This window comes from Apteryx mantelli, chromosome Z (genome assembly GCF_036417845.1).
Source record: "Apteryx mantelli isolate bAptMan1 chromosome Z, bAptMan1.hap1, whole genome shotgun sequence".
In the NCBI taxonomy this organism is placed as follows: Eukaryota; Metazoa; Chordata; class Aves; order Apterygiformes; family Apterygidae; genus Apteryx; species Apteryx mantelli.
The window spans coordinates 17,017,299-17,031,409 of NC_090020.1; the positions used below are offsets into that span (position 1 = coordinate 17,017,299).

The following is a 14,111-nucleotide window of genomic DNA, read 5'->3' on the forward strand; positions in this document are numbered from 1 at the left end:
GTCTACAAGGAATATTTTGGTTTTATAGATGTTGATTTGTTAAGACATAAAAACCATACGAACTCTTTTTTTCCTTCCTGTCTACTTTTGTGTGGTGCAGTGGTATGAGTTGCTTATCACTGAAGCACACTGTCTTACCTATTTGAGTTTTTATTTATTTACATTTTCAACAAGAAACTATAAGCCAAAGAAAAAACTTCTCCAGCACAGTGGTGCTTTGCTCAGAGGGACTGTTTTTGGTGTGTGAATGGAAGAGTGAGGTATTGAGACGTGATGCCTTCAAGAGTTCAGGGAGCGTGCAAGTACATATGCAAGTACTCATGCTACACAGCTGAAAGAATTGCAGCCTGGGACTGGTCCAGTGGTAATACTTGATGATAAATAAGATCCACAGCATAAAACACCTTGTCTACATCCCTTGCCTTTGAGTGCAGAAATTGTTCCTTATAGTGCCCCTATACGATGCCATAGTATTTTCTTGAGTTATGACAACAGAAACTTCTACTGTAACTCCAACAATATGCAAGCTACCATTCAATATTTGTGTGAAAACCTTCTTACAGTAATTCCATTAAGTCTGATCATCTGATGCTTCTGTGGTATCTGTGAATAAAAACTGAAGCACATGAGCAAAACATGTAACAGGCTATCGTGGAAAAGAATTAAATTTGGGGCTTTTCTGTCCTGAATTTTGAGCAGTAGAGCTGACCAGAACATAGCAGGACAAGTGAAAACATGTAGAAGAAACATCTAGTGACCTGCTGAATGGCTGCTCTGGATCTGAGTAAGAATATGGCTCTCTAATATGCGCTGTGCTGTGGCATGCTTTCTTACCACCAGAAGGGGTCAATAGATGTGATCGCACACTAAAGTTATTAAGCAGTAATCTGTCTGTACAAGCAGTAGGCTCCTTTAAAACTGCAGCGTCTTGTTCCACTCTTGTTCCTAACTTCCATCCTATCAGATTGTAAATGAGAGTTAAATTGATTTTTCAGGCATCTGTTACAACAAATGCACTTCCTTAGTGTTTCCAGTTTTTAGAAAATGTTGAAGTGCAATGAACATACCATGCCAATTCTTGCACACCTCTGGCTCAACTGGCTGCAGAATCCTGGTCTTAATGTACTTGTTGTGCATTTTTATCACCCCACAGATACTGTTTTTCTAACTGCCCAGTATAAATTAATTACTGAGTATAAATTAATTACTGAAGAAAGGGCATGTTTCAGTCGTTAAACACTCAGAGTTAGATTCCTTATGCTAGTGAGTGTTACAGGTGAGACTGCAAAGTCATCTTAGAATTTCAAGCTTCTCTTACATTACAAACTGATGATATATGCAAATCATATGGAACTGTAAAAACACACATTGTTTTTTAGTTAAAAAGGAAAATTTCAGATAAGTTTAGATTTTGTTAAAAGTTAGGAGTATATATACATTGATTAAGTTGCAGTCATTAGTAGTGCCATTTAAAAACACTTCCACATATTTGAGAAAGGCAAGGGCTATGTGGTAATGGACTTCTTAAAGTGAACTGATTCATCTTGACCTTTACACTTAGAACAATTTCATTTTGAATTGTTCTGTAAAATGCACTTTTGGTCTTCATAAGGCTACCATCGTCAAGATAGCCCTAGGACACACTTCTTCCACTTCACAGACATCAGTGATTGAAAACAAGCTTAATTCTGGGCTGTTAGTTTAAAGTTATCCTCAGTAAAATTCCATGCTGAGCTTTACAGTTTCTTGCTGATCTCTGTCGTTTTATTGCTTGTATTTATCTCTTTAGAAGTTTCTGTGTAAACCCCAGCAGGTCATTTATTTGTAAACCCAGAGTACTTTAAGAGCTGTTACATCACAATCCTTACAGCTTGTTTTAATAAGGACGTGTTATTACTAACTCTTTTTCTATTTCTTTGATTTCTGCCAGGAACTTCACTAGCTGTACTTTATGTAACTGCAAATGTAGTAGTTTTTGTAACAGTTACTTCGTAGGCTGCTTAATCTAATGTATGGCCAGCAACGTGTAGCAGACCTAGATCCAGTTGTCATTTTCTGCTTTCTTAGTACAGAATCAGTAGAGAAGGAGATCATACAGGAACCATCATGCTTTGACTTAGGCAAAAGGGAATATATTGCATCAGTGTGGTGTTTATCAAATATTGATAAGAACCTTCTAAAGCAAAGATTGTATTGTGGCAGTATTTTTTGCCTTTTGGTTAAAATTAACTGGCACTTACAGGACTGGGAATTGTATCTATTGTATCACAGAGGAATGGACTGAAAGGGGAAAAGGTTCTGTGATGGTTACCTTTCACAGAAGTGACTGTGTTTGTTCACATTGCTTCCTGTGTATTTTTTTCTTTTTTTTCATTTTCTCTCTGCCTATACAGGAAGGTTTTGAAAAGTGCAGCTGACAGCACTGTTCTGGTAGCAGTCCAAGTCAGTGAACTATCTCTACTTTGTCATGTAAAATATCTGACTTTACAAACTGTAACTGACTTGACAGCATACGCTGAAGTGGGTGGACTGAAGTAGGAAGATTCTAGGACCTTAAGCAGCAGAGTTTAAGCAGGCCATGGACATAGAACTACAGAGAGATTTCCAGTCTCACTGATGACATTCTCCCACGTTTCTATTGCCAGTTGCTTTTTCCAGTATGCCTTTTACACCAGAATTTTGGACAACTTCTTCCTGAATTATAAGCGTGTTGAATCCAAACCTCTACTTAAGAATAATTTTTCTGTACTTCCTAAAGTCAGTGTTTTGTCTCTGGTTCTGTACCATTTATAAAGTACTCCTTGTGGGCTTTTGTGACACAAGAGCTGTTGGATAGTTTGTTGAAAGTGGTCTTGAATGAAAAGTTACTGAAGTTGCCATGCTGAGTTTTTAATTTTAGAATTCAGTTGATTGTATCTAGTATCAGTGGCATGTTTCAGAAGGCTTTGCATACATACTTCTCTGTCTAAATGTGATGAAGCTACAGTGCCTACCATGTTTTCCTTGTTACTTTTAATGAAGGTAGATTAGGTAATGAAGGTAGATTTATATAGGTATTTTAGCTTAGCTTTAGATTTATTTAGGTATTTTTAGCTCATAATAGCATATGAAAACTGAGAGGCTTTAAAAATATTTTGAGCAGTTATGAAAGCAGTAGTAGGAATCATTTTAAACTGTTTCTAGTCAGCCTGCACATGTGTCTGTTAAACTGTTCAGGAGGTGTATGCAAGTGTTATTGTATGCACCTGTAATTGCCCATTAGAAGTTTAGATGAGTATAACTAAGTTTATGTGCAGTTTTGCATATGCAGAAGTGTAGATAAGGCTAAATATCAGGTCTGGTAAATGTTAAGCTTGTATCCTAATTTCGACTGTGTCGATTTTACAAAAAATAAAGTTTAAATATAGAAGTAGTAAAACCTTGAAAACAGTGGGACTGTTTGAACAGGTAGAGCACAAAAAGAATAAGAATGGAAGTTTATCTCTCATAATTTTATCACATGCCTTTTTCTTTGTGCAGAGCATAGCAAGACAGAAGTTTTCCATCTGTAGATTATCACTTTGCTTTCCACCCTGTTTACATCAAGATGAAAAGTACCATCTCACTGGACTCTTTGCTGATGATAAGTATAGGAGGCCATGGACTAGAAGTAGGTTATATAGTCTTATATAGTTTATATTCACTGTGGATTAAAGGAAAAGCTGGTGTTCGGGCATAATATGATATGTCTGGTAGGAAAGAAAATATTTCCAAGAGTAGCGGTATGCCAGTTCATACAGCACTTGCAGATGGCATATGTTCATTGCCAAAGTAGAAACAAATGGGTAATGGATATTTATTTATGTATAGCATCACAAGGATAATTGATTAGTTTGTAGAAACCTCTGGAAAATTTACTGTTGAATTAATCAATTACAATATGTCAGGGTTATGCAGTTGTGGAAGGAAAGGAGATGAGTAAAAGGAGATGAGAAAATGACAGGAGATAAGTAAAACTGCATTAGTTTTCTGATTAGTTGGGAGAGGTTTGAAAGATGATGCTGAGATTTTGACGTACTGAAAAAAGGGGGGGGGTTCCAAGCATAGAGGTAAAAATAAAATAAATAAGAAAATATTTGCATCTTTCTGGTGTATTTTTAGTTACTGTTGCTAATGGAAACTAAAAGCATTTTTTCTTCTGTACATACTAGCCACAGTTTTGTTAGCCTCTGCAATGGTTTGTCCAATACCTAAAAGTAAAATCTCATATTTTTGTTTGATTTTATTTATTTCTCTGTTTCAGCCTCAGTTATTTCAACACAGAACATGACAGATATTTCTGTATTGGATCAGTGGAAGAAAAGTTTATCTGTGGAGGATTTCCTGGAAAAGTCAGTAACCTTAACTTAAAAACATGCACAATTCCTTTGGTATCATTCAAGTACTTTGTGAGTCATACGCTAATGATGACAACAGTATAGAAATGTTTTCTGTCAGTTGTAAGCATGCAATGCATGAAGCTGTGTTAGCAAACAGCTTGAAGATGCTTTTTTCACTAAAAGTGGTACTATATTTTTATGGAGTTCTTTGCTTTCTTACCTAACTTTTTAAATTGACCTTGCAATATATTTCTGCCCTTAGGGAAGGTCCCTGAAATCTGTGCACAATCATAAAAGTAAACCATAAGGACATTTTTCCTCCTATCCTCGTTAAAAAGGCAGTTATCTCGTCTAAAGCCTATTTTAAAAGGCTACTTATAAACCTTTAAAAAGGTGTCAAGGGAAGCTAGAAAAAGTCAAACTTACATTACAGTGATAGGAGATAGAAATATTTATTTTAAAATTCAAATAATAGCAATGGAAATGTCTAATATGGCAGCATAATATGAAAATTGTATTGTCTCTGAAATACAGAGTTCATTTTAAAAACAGGTCTGCAACTCGACCTTCATAGTCTGCATAGAACATGAAAAAAAGTGTTTCCATGAAACTGGTAAATCCTGTGAATTTCTGCTCTCAAAATTTTGTCAGTCTGAAAGAAATGGGGAAATTATATTTGTGGTTTTACAGACTAGACTGAAATCTATGTTATCTTCAGAACTGCATAAAAAATAAGCTTTGTGAAGAAGAAAACTTGTGGTTGCAGAATTAAGTAGTCATATTTAGGAAATGTCAACGCCGTGCTTGCCCATACCTTACGGTCACACTCTGCTATGATTTTCCTGTGATACTGTCTTTAATTACATCACTACATACTATTTTTTCTGTATAATCCTCTCCTCATTCGTGGAACAGAAATGATCAAGCTCATGGAATTGATCAGAGCCATGTAGTGAATGAGAATGTTGTCTATAAGATTATGCCTCTGTTGTAGCAATGGAGAGATGACTTGTTTGTATATGTGGTATTGCATGAGAAGGAAGTGTGTATCTCTTCAAAACAAAAATTCATTATTTCAGATAACTAATATCCAGAAGATAACTGGAATAAAAGGACATACATAGCAGGGTATCTGGAAGAAGATCTTTACCCTAAATTTGAAAGGACTGATAACTCCCTTAATGTTCATCTGGGTAATTCTTGGGTCATATGATAATGAAGATAATAGACTCTGGAGAGGTTGTCTTTTCTTGCTAGTATGCAGTTCATGGGGCTTGGTTAAGGAAGCTGAATGCTCCCTGGGGAATTGTTTATATTTTTGGCGCTGTCAAAATTCCTGTGTGGTTTTGGGTAAGTCACTTGAACCAAAAGCTCCACAGTGATCCATTGAATGTGATTCTCTTATTTTCTGGAAGACTCAAAGACATGTGCTTATGACTGAAGTTGACTGGAGCAGTGCTTGAACACTGAAAGTTCTGTAAAAATGCCAAGTGCTTTCAAAGACCAGGGGTTTAATGTCTCAGGTTGGGCACCCATCATGAGTACCGTGGCCCTGTTTTAGAGAATAGAGATTATAATATTATCTATTTTTATGAGAATCTTGTGAAGATTAATTAAATTATTTTCTATTTTTCTTTCAATGCTTTTTGAGATATCCAAGAAAAAATTAATATAGTTGTTTTCGGTCTGGTATCTGTTAAATGGCCTATAGCCATATGCTGAATAGTGAAGATAATAATATTGGATAATTTTCATTATTGGGTAAGTCGGCAGATTTGTAGAAAAAAAAGTCTATGTGATCACAATTATGCCAAATGCAGTAGCCGGTAAGGCATAACATGCTGTCAGTCTGTAAGTAGAGTCAAAGTCAGGTTAGAAGTTCTCTAACATTTCAGTGAATTCCTTTTGAACTTCTAACTTTCTTTTGACAGGGATTTTTAAAACAATTTCCTTTCTTTTTTCTTTTTTGAAAAAGAAAAAACAAATAACTGGAAAATATTCTCAGGTTTGGACCTTTTCATCCACTGAACTAGTCTTTACCCTCTGAACACAGTAGTGAGCTGAATATTTTATTAGGTATCACAGGAAGATAAGAGTGGGTTTCCTGTCGCTTGCATTCTTTTCCTGGCTTATTGATGGGAAATACACTCTGTAGGCTAACAACCATTCTGCCTCATATAATTCCTCCTCCTCCAGGGAGTCCGTTCTCCCTCTCTCCTTTTCCACCCTATCTCCCCACAGTTAACTTCTCTCTTTGCAATATTCATCCTGGTTTCATACCTATTTGTATCTGTGATATCTCTGTCCCCTGACTTCTTCCACTCCCATCACTCCCATTCTTCCAGTCCTACCCAATTACTTCTTTTTCTCCCAGTCTCTTTTCCCCATATATTTCTCAAATATCTTTCTCATTGATGACAGTACCATAAGTACTGAAAATTTTCCTAAAATAGGACCGTGGTTGTGAAGCCAAAGTCTGGAAAAGTAAAAGGAAATTGAAAAAAGTTTTTTATAAAAGTGTCAGGCAATGTTACTGATCAACTGTGTGACATGCAGAGATGGGACAATAAATTTTGAGATTATATTTCTAGCTGATAATTACCATTTTTATGAATGATGTTACTGTTGGTGAAGAGATTAGAGAAAAGTACTTGTCAGGTGTTTTTATTTTTCTTAGTGCATTTTGAGCACAAATGTAATCAGTTCCTCTGCTTTCTTTATATATAGTGAGATGCACTGAGTTCCTTCTTCCTTCATGATGTTCTGGTCATGCTCTTCTTAGTAAAGGTTTAGAACTGCTGATAACTCCCACTGAGTATATTTGTAGTAGACTTCTACCTGAATCACTAATGTATGAAAAGAAATGGAACAAGAGGACATGCTTAGTATGATATATAGTACTGTGATACATACTAAAAACAGGGTACAATTTTAGGGTCTGATTGCTGATATTATCCTCCAGATAAGATCAGCTACCCTAGACCCCATTACTCATCGGATTGCTCGTTGGCTGTATTTGGCCTGCATAAAACATAATACATAATACATAGGATGTAGAGAAAGACTGAAATGTGTATATACACCACACTGTTTGTGGTAGGGGAGGGCTGTGGAATATGGCTCATCCTTGCCAGTGAAATAATGGCCTTCCCACTTGACAGCTGCTATTCAGAGGTACTTCCTGGGAAGTCTTTATGAAGTCAGCATAGACTTGATGGAGGATCAGTACAAATGAAAGAAAAGTTGTGTAGCTTGACTCTTTATGCTCCCTATTTGCACTGTGTGTGTGCCACCTGCACTCCCATATTATGCTGTGTCTTCACAGTTGCATAGCTTTGCCTCCCTTCTGCTCCCCATTCAGTTTGGGGCTTGTCATCACAGAATAAGTTGGCCAAGGAGTTAAAAGACTGCTAGTAACACTGAAATGAGCGAGTGTTTTGAATAGTTTCTGTTGATCTTTGGGTGATATTCTCAAAATGGGTTATACATTTCTTTAGGTTATTTACACTTATTTAGCTTCATACGAGTTTTATGCTGCTCAGAATGATGGAGGTGGCTCTGTCTTCTTCATTTTCTGCCTCTCCTCTGATTTTAGGTGTGTTCTTAGGCCTTTTAATTGTTCACAATTTTTGAGGGTTGTGCATGTGAAACTATGGTAATGGTTAGGGTATACAGGCAAGCTGTGGGAAATTCAAGATGAATACCCATCTTTACTGGAAAGTATTAAAACAAATTCCTTGGAGAATATTCCTTCCTCTCCTTAAAAGAACCATAACTAGACTATTATTGCCATATATCGGATTGGGTACTTTAACGCCTAATAAAGGATTTTGGATGTCTCTCCAGGGGTTATTTGACTAACATTATTGAATTGGCTACATTTTAGATGCTTAGGTCCTCCTTCGTATCTTCTCTGTAGGCTTGCAGTAGTAAGTGAAGAAATGTTTGAATACCTTTAACAGGTTGGACTTGAAGCAGTAAATCTTCCCAAACATTCAAGTTATAAAGTGTGCACATTGCATGAAAGTTGGGCTAATTTTAACTGATTAACATGAAAAGTGGAAAATAAAAAATTATGTAAATAATAATAAAAAGAAGGCCAGTTTTGCAGAGCTGCAGAGATTTTATTGATTAAAATCAGAGATTAAAATCAAAGTAAAAAATGAAGTTACTTGTTTAGGTTGCCAGAAACAACCTGGGAATATTATTTTGGATTCTCGCATTTGAATAGCTTAACTGAAAATATTTGATTATCTTTTCAGTTTTTAAATCAGACCAGTGTGCATCAACGTAACCAGGACATTACTGCATTTTTAAAGAAAACTATTTAGATTTTGAAAATTTATGACAAAAATGTAATTACAAAGTGAATTGTGCCTGAAATAATTCTGCATTCTAATCAGCTTGAGTTATAGAGTTGGACTAATACCAAAACCTATATTGAAGAACAATTTAAATTACAGTCTAACTTTACAGAAGAAAATTAGAGTTATTACCTATAACCAGTTCTCATCTCTACACCTTCACAGAGTGAGAAATGTATGAGTTTACTGCAGAATCCATGCAAAGTTATCTCCCAAGACATTGTCTAAACTAATAACATTAACAGAAAAAGAAATCCTCCAGGAAGTTATTCTACAGACGCAGTGCAGTTGACTGCACTACGTCAACAGTGAGCAATCTAAGAATCAGTTAGATGCCATCTCAGGGGAAATTAAATGTCGGTAATGAAGAAGTTTTGTTAAACCAAATAACATTTACTTTTCAACAAATTACTCTTTGTGCCTATTGCTTTAGCACTCAGATTAGTTATTTGTACCATCTACATAAACCTGAGGAAAGCAGTGTCTGTATTAGTCTCCAGTTATGGAAAAAATTAGGTGATTTCAATTCATATATTTTAAAATTAAGTTGACTTAGTTTATGTACCAGTGAAAAATTAACTGGAATCAGACTGGGAAGTAATAGCAGGAGCTAAATTTAGGAAGAAATGATGTGTTTGTGCTTCAGGTGCTTTGCATTCTGTTTAAGGTAAGACAATATAAGTAAATTACTTTTGACTAATTTATAATAATATAAGTAATTCTTCACAAATCCTTCTAAGTATCCTTGGTGTGGGACATAATATACTAGCATGCATTTGAAAGCCAAGAAACACAAAAAAAAGAGAGGAATGAGCAGTAAATACAGTAAGTGATTATTTGGGGGTATTTAAAAACTAACCTATAGTACATGCTATTCAGTAGATTTACTGCTAAGAAGAAAAAGGTGGTGAATAATGTGATAGGTAAATTTAGCAAAACACCCAATTCTTTTTCCTAGTCAAAATACAAGATGACAGGAAACAAGCAAGATGCTGTAATTTTTTCCAATTTGGATAGAGACAAGTACTAAAAATGTTCTGCTGTTGTCATTTAAAGCAGTGGTAGGAGTAGTGTTCACTGTTGGATATGGCCTACAGGAGAACTGTCATTTTGCAGTCATGCAAAAGTAGTATAGCTGTCTGGTTAGAAGATTCTAGACCTATTTATATTTTGGCATAATAATTATAAAAGTATGTGCCAAATTTGATACATAATATCTGATATAAAATAGGATTATAATTGAGTGCAATGTCTCCTTTGCGTTGCTTCTCATCATAAGGTTCAGTACATCCTGTTCTAAGAATCTGCTCATAACTTTGCCCTGTTATAACAATATAGATGCAAGTTTTCACTACAAAATGCAGTGGTTTTGCAGATTTTTTATATTTTTCTCTGTGTCTGTAAAAATTTAGCTAAGGATATTAAGAGAAATGAAGGCATTTTGCCATAAACTTGTCAACTTGATGCTTTTGATTTGCGGTTTGTGTGAAAAATGTCCTGCATGCCATCTAGTGAGGAGTGTAAGTGGGAATGACTAATCAAAGACATCGATGAATTGAACTGATATATTAGGGAAACTGTTTCAAAGTACCAGGCAGCCTGAAAATATCTTCACGGAGAATCTGAGAAACAAAAGGAGGACAAAAAACAAGTGGGAGAAAAATGAGGAGGAGACACAGGCTGTTTAGGCGAGGATGAGAGGGGATCTGGCAGTCAAAGAGACAAGGACTGGAGGTGGGTCTGTAATTCTTAGAACGTGCCAAATGACTTTAGCTGGCTAAACACCATTGTTGCTAGCTGGGTACCTGCATTCAATTGCCAAACTCAGCTGTCCATATTTTAAAGCTACTCCTGAAAATTTTACTTTATATCATAAATATCTAATTTGTAAAGCTACACATGTTAAATATGATGTGGCGCGTTCTGTCGTCAAAACACTGTACAAGCATAGCTTTATTATTTGAACATAAGTTCTGTATTTAGTGAAGTTTGTCATTTAAAGTATTTGTCACTTTTCCAGTATGGTCTTATTAAGGTCTTAGCTCTAGAAAGTGCTACCCTTATGGTCTCTGCTCAACAGCTCACTTACACATGAACTATCTATAAAACTGTAGGGAGGCCCATTGATTTCAGTCAGGTCAGCCCCTAAGTAACTTGCAATGGTTTTCTAAGGTCCTTGGATTTTCAAAGGCTTATACCATGTTAAAGTTTGAACATTAATTGTTATCAGTACTACACAGATATTACGCGTGAACTGTAATGCTTGTAGTTTCAAAGTGACTTCTGGTCTGTTTACTGCAGTGTAAAGTAGTTGATTTTTTCAAAAATATGCAGCAGAGATTCCTCACTATTGCCAGCTAAATCTGAGGTTTTTATACTGAAAGTCAGATGTGTATTCAATACTTGTATTCTGATTTACATATTAGGAGTTCAACCTCCAGATGTTTAGCAAATAGCAAGATCGTGTAATACAAAGAATTATTAGGACACTGAGTAAATCAATAGAATGCACAACTGAGTAATCAGTATATGAAGTTCAGTAAGTACATACTTAGGAGAAAATTGGGGTTCTTTAGAAATGTCAGCATTCATCAGTCAGAGTCAGTCTATTGTCCAGTTAATTTTTAAGGGTAATATAGCAATATCATGAACCATATTTTTATCATCCAATTACAAATATTTTGGCCCAATGCATAATTAGCCCAATACTGTGATTTTTTTCCTGTAGTCAAAAGATCTTGCTGTTTAACAACCAGTTTTTCTTCTTGATAAATAATAGTAATATTGAAATTAACATGAAAAGTAAAGGGAAAACTGAGTGTTTTGTTTCTTCATTTATACTGTCTTTTCTCTGACCACCACTGCTGCTGTGCTTTCAATTTCTGCATAATGTTTGAAACCTGGATATATGTGTAACCAAGCAACAAATTTTTGTCGTAAATGCTATGATTTTGTGGGTTTGGTGCCTTTTTTCAGCCATTATCCTTTTGTTCAATTTTGTGCTGAGGTGAAATTTGAGAAGCTTTATTTCTTGGACAAAAATTAAACAAAAACATTTAATTTGACCATAGAGATGCAATCTAATGAATAGTGATAGCAAGTGTAATTTCCAGTCTTTTCCGGTGAAAACAGTGATTATCAAAGTTCTTAGAGTATCTTTTTTCAGTACAGCTGTTTCACTGAGGAGTCAGGGAAGTCAACTTTTATCTTACAGAAAGTATTCTTAGAATAACTTAAGTATCAGAATTTTTTTCTGCTTTTTAGGAAACCTATCTCTTGTATAAAGTTCCATATTAATAAGGAATTAATAGAAGTTATTCCAAGTTCAAATCCCTGTTCTCAGACTGACTTAGAAGCATCTTATTTACTAATGAAGAACATTTATAAAGAAGAATTCACTGAAGACGAATATTTAAAAACTGACTGTGCCATCGAACTTAAAGAATATCAAGGTAAAGTGTTTAATTTACTGTTTTCTAACTTTTTATGATGTCAACTTGATAACTTCCCTAATTTTTAGTACAGGATTCGTAGACATTGAAGAGATGTTTTGGGTGACCGCATCCTTTGCAATTTCAGTAGTTATAACCTTTTAAGAGGGATTTAGTCTGTGGAGAAGCAGGGCTTGTCTGAACAGTGCAAGATAGATGCAAGCCAAAAGAAATTTCAGGCTGTTTAAGCATACAGCAGGTGTACAAAAAGAATCACGATAAATAGACCTTGTTGGGCATTGATTAAAATGGTCATGATCCTTTTTAGTTCGATAAAATTAGATCCCTGTTGCATGTTCTTTTACCATATAAAGGAGGGAAAGGATTAAGCAGTTTTGGCTTTATTGCTGGATGAAGATAGTTCAAATTGTGTAGTGTTCCTTTGTGTTTTCTGAAATGTTCTGATCAGTAGCACCCTAATGGATAGAAAAAATTCTGATCACAGAAACCAAAATGTTGAGAAAGCGCTTGATTCAACTATGCTACAGCTTATTATTCCAAACTATCTTTTTTAAAAAAAAAAAAATGAAGGGTTTGGTGGGAGGGGTCCTACCTCTAAATAGATTAGTATAGAAAAGGAAAGTAATTTAATCATTTACTAAGAGCTTTGTTCCGCAATCACACAGGGGAAACAGCTCGTTCTTGATACAACATTGTACAAGATAACATATACTAGAAACATAGTATCAATAATACAAGTGTATTATAGTTAATAATTGAAAGACAGTAATCTTAATTCATCAGAATAAGTAATTTCTGATGTTTTTCCTAAAATAGGCCCATGGCAGAAAAAGAAGGATATTTATTGTTGTTCAAGGTCTCAATAATTGATTAAAGTTCTGTATATAAGATATCTTTACAAAGAGTATAAAAGGAATTCAGATGGTTTTCCATTTCTTAGTTTTTACTTTCTTAGAAACAACCTCTAAATTTCCACTGATAAGAGTCTCTGGAAGAAAAAAAAAAACCATGAAATTCATAACACATTTTGTATTTTTAGAGTTATAGATAAATATAATTACAGTGCTTAAACAAAAGTAAATATGCAAGCTAAAGAGACTAGATTTTCCTTTTCTAAGAGTATATTAAACTGTTCCCTGTTTTGTTGACTAGTTTATTGGATTAACAAGTCAACAAGTATCTATCAAAGTAACTAGTATATTACTGCAAAATTTTTTCTAACTTACTGTTATATTCAAGAAGTAAAAAGTAAAAGTAAAGTAAAAAAAGTAAGTAAAAGCCAGTTAAATTTTGAGGGGAGTCTTTATTATGACATTATTAAAAGCTGCCATTTTGAAAGATTTGCAAGTTATTTTGTCTTATTTGAGAGCCTGTTACTTAATGCATGCTAGTCTGCTGGCAGCACAAAACCAAGTAGGTTTCACTAAAGGCATTAAGATACATACAGAGAATGCCACAATGTGGAAATTCACTGAAAGGTAAAAATAATTAGAACTGGGGTATTATGGGCAATATGACATAGTTATCCAGTCTTGTTTTAAAAGCATGTATAATACGAAATTAAGAACGATAGATAGAATTTGAATGATAACTTGAAATTGGTATTTCTAATAGAGGAAGGCTAAGTTTTAATTCTAAATAACTTCATTTATTAGTGCAGGGTTTTTTTTATACCTGCTTGTGCATATTAAAATGTTTCATGGTTATTCCCATTAATATAACCCTGTGCTTCCTTTCAGAGACCAAAATCAATTTCTTGAGTCATTTTACTTTTTGAGATGTAGTATATGAAAGTAATACATAAAACAAAACAGTCATAGCACTGCATATGATATGAAGTTTCTTGTTTAAAACAAAGTTTTTTCCAGTAATGTTGTGAAATTTGGCAAATAGGTTGTGCTTACATTTAAAATGTAGCTACTAAATTATTACTAGAC

General features: G+C 34.7%; 1 protein-coding gene across 1 annotated transcript in view; it reads left to right on the top strand.

Annotated features, from left to right (window-relative positions):
* Window positions 1–14,111, top strand: part of SHOC1 (shortage in chiasmata 1) — a 70,939-nt gene that overhangs the window by 15,744 nt on the left and 41,084 nt on the right. Inside the window, exons 3-5 of the mRNA XM_067316018.1 lie at window positions 3,520–3,649; window positions 4,289–4,370; window positions 11,987–12,174. Coding sequence (XP_067172119.1) covers window positions 3,520–3,649; window positions 4,289–4,370; window positions 11,987–12,174 — 400 coding nt within the window. The remainder of the gene's footprint in view (window positions 1–3,519; window positions 3,650–4,288; window positions 4,371–11,986; window positions 12,175–14,111) is intronic.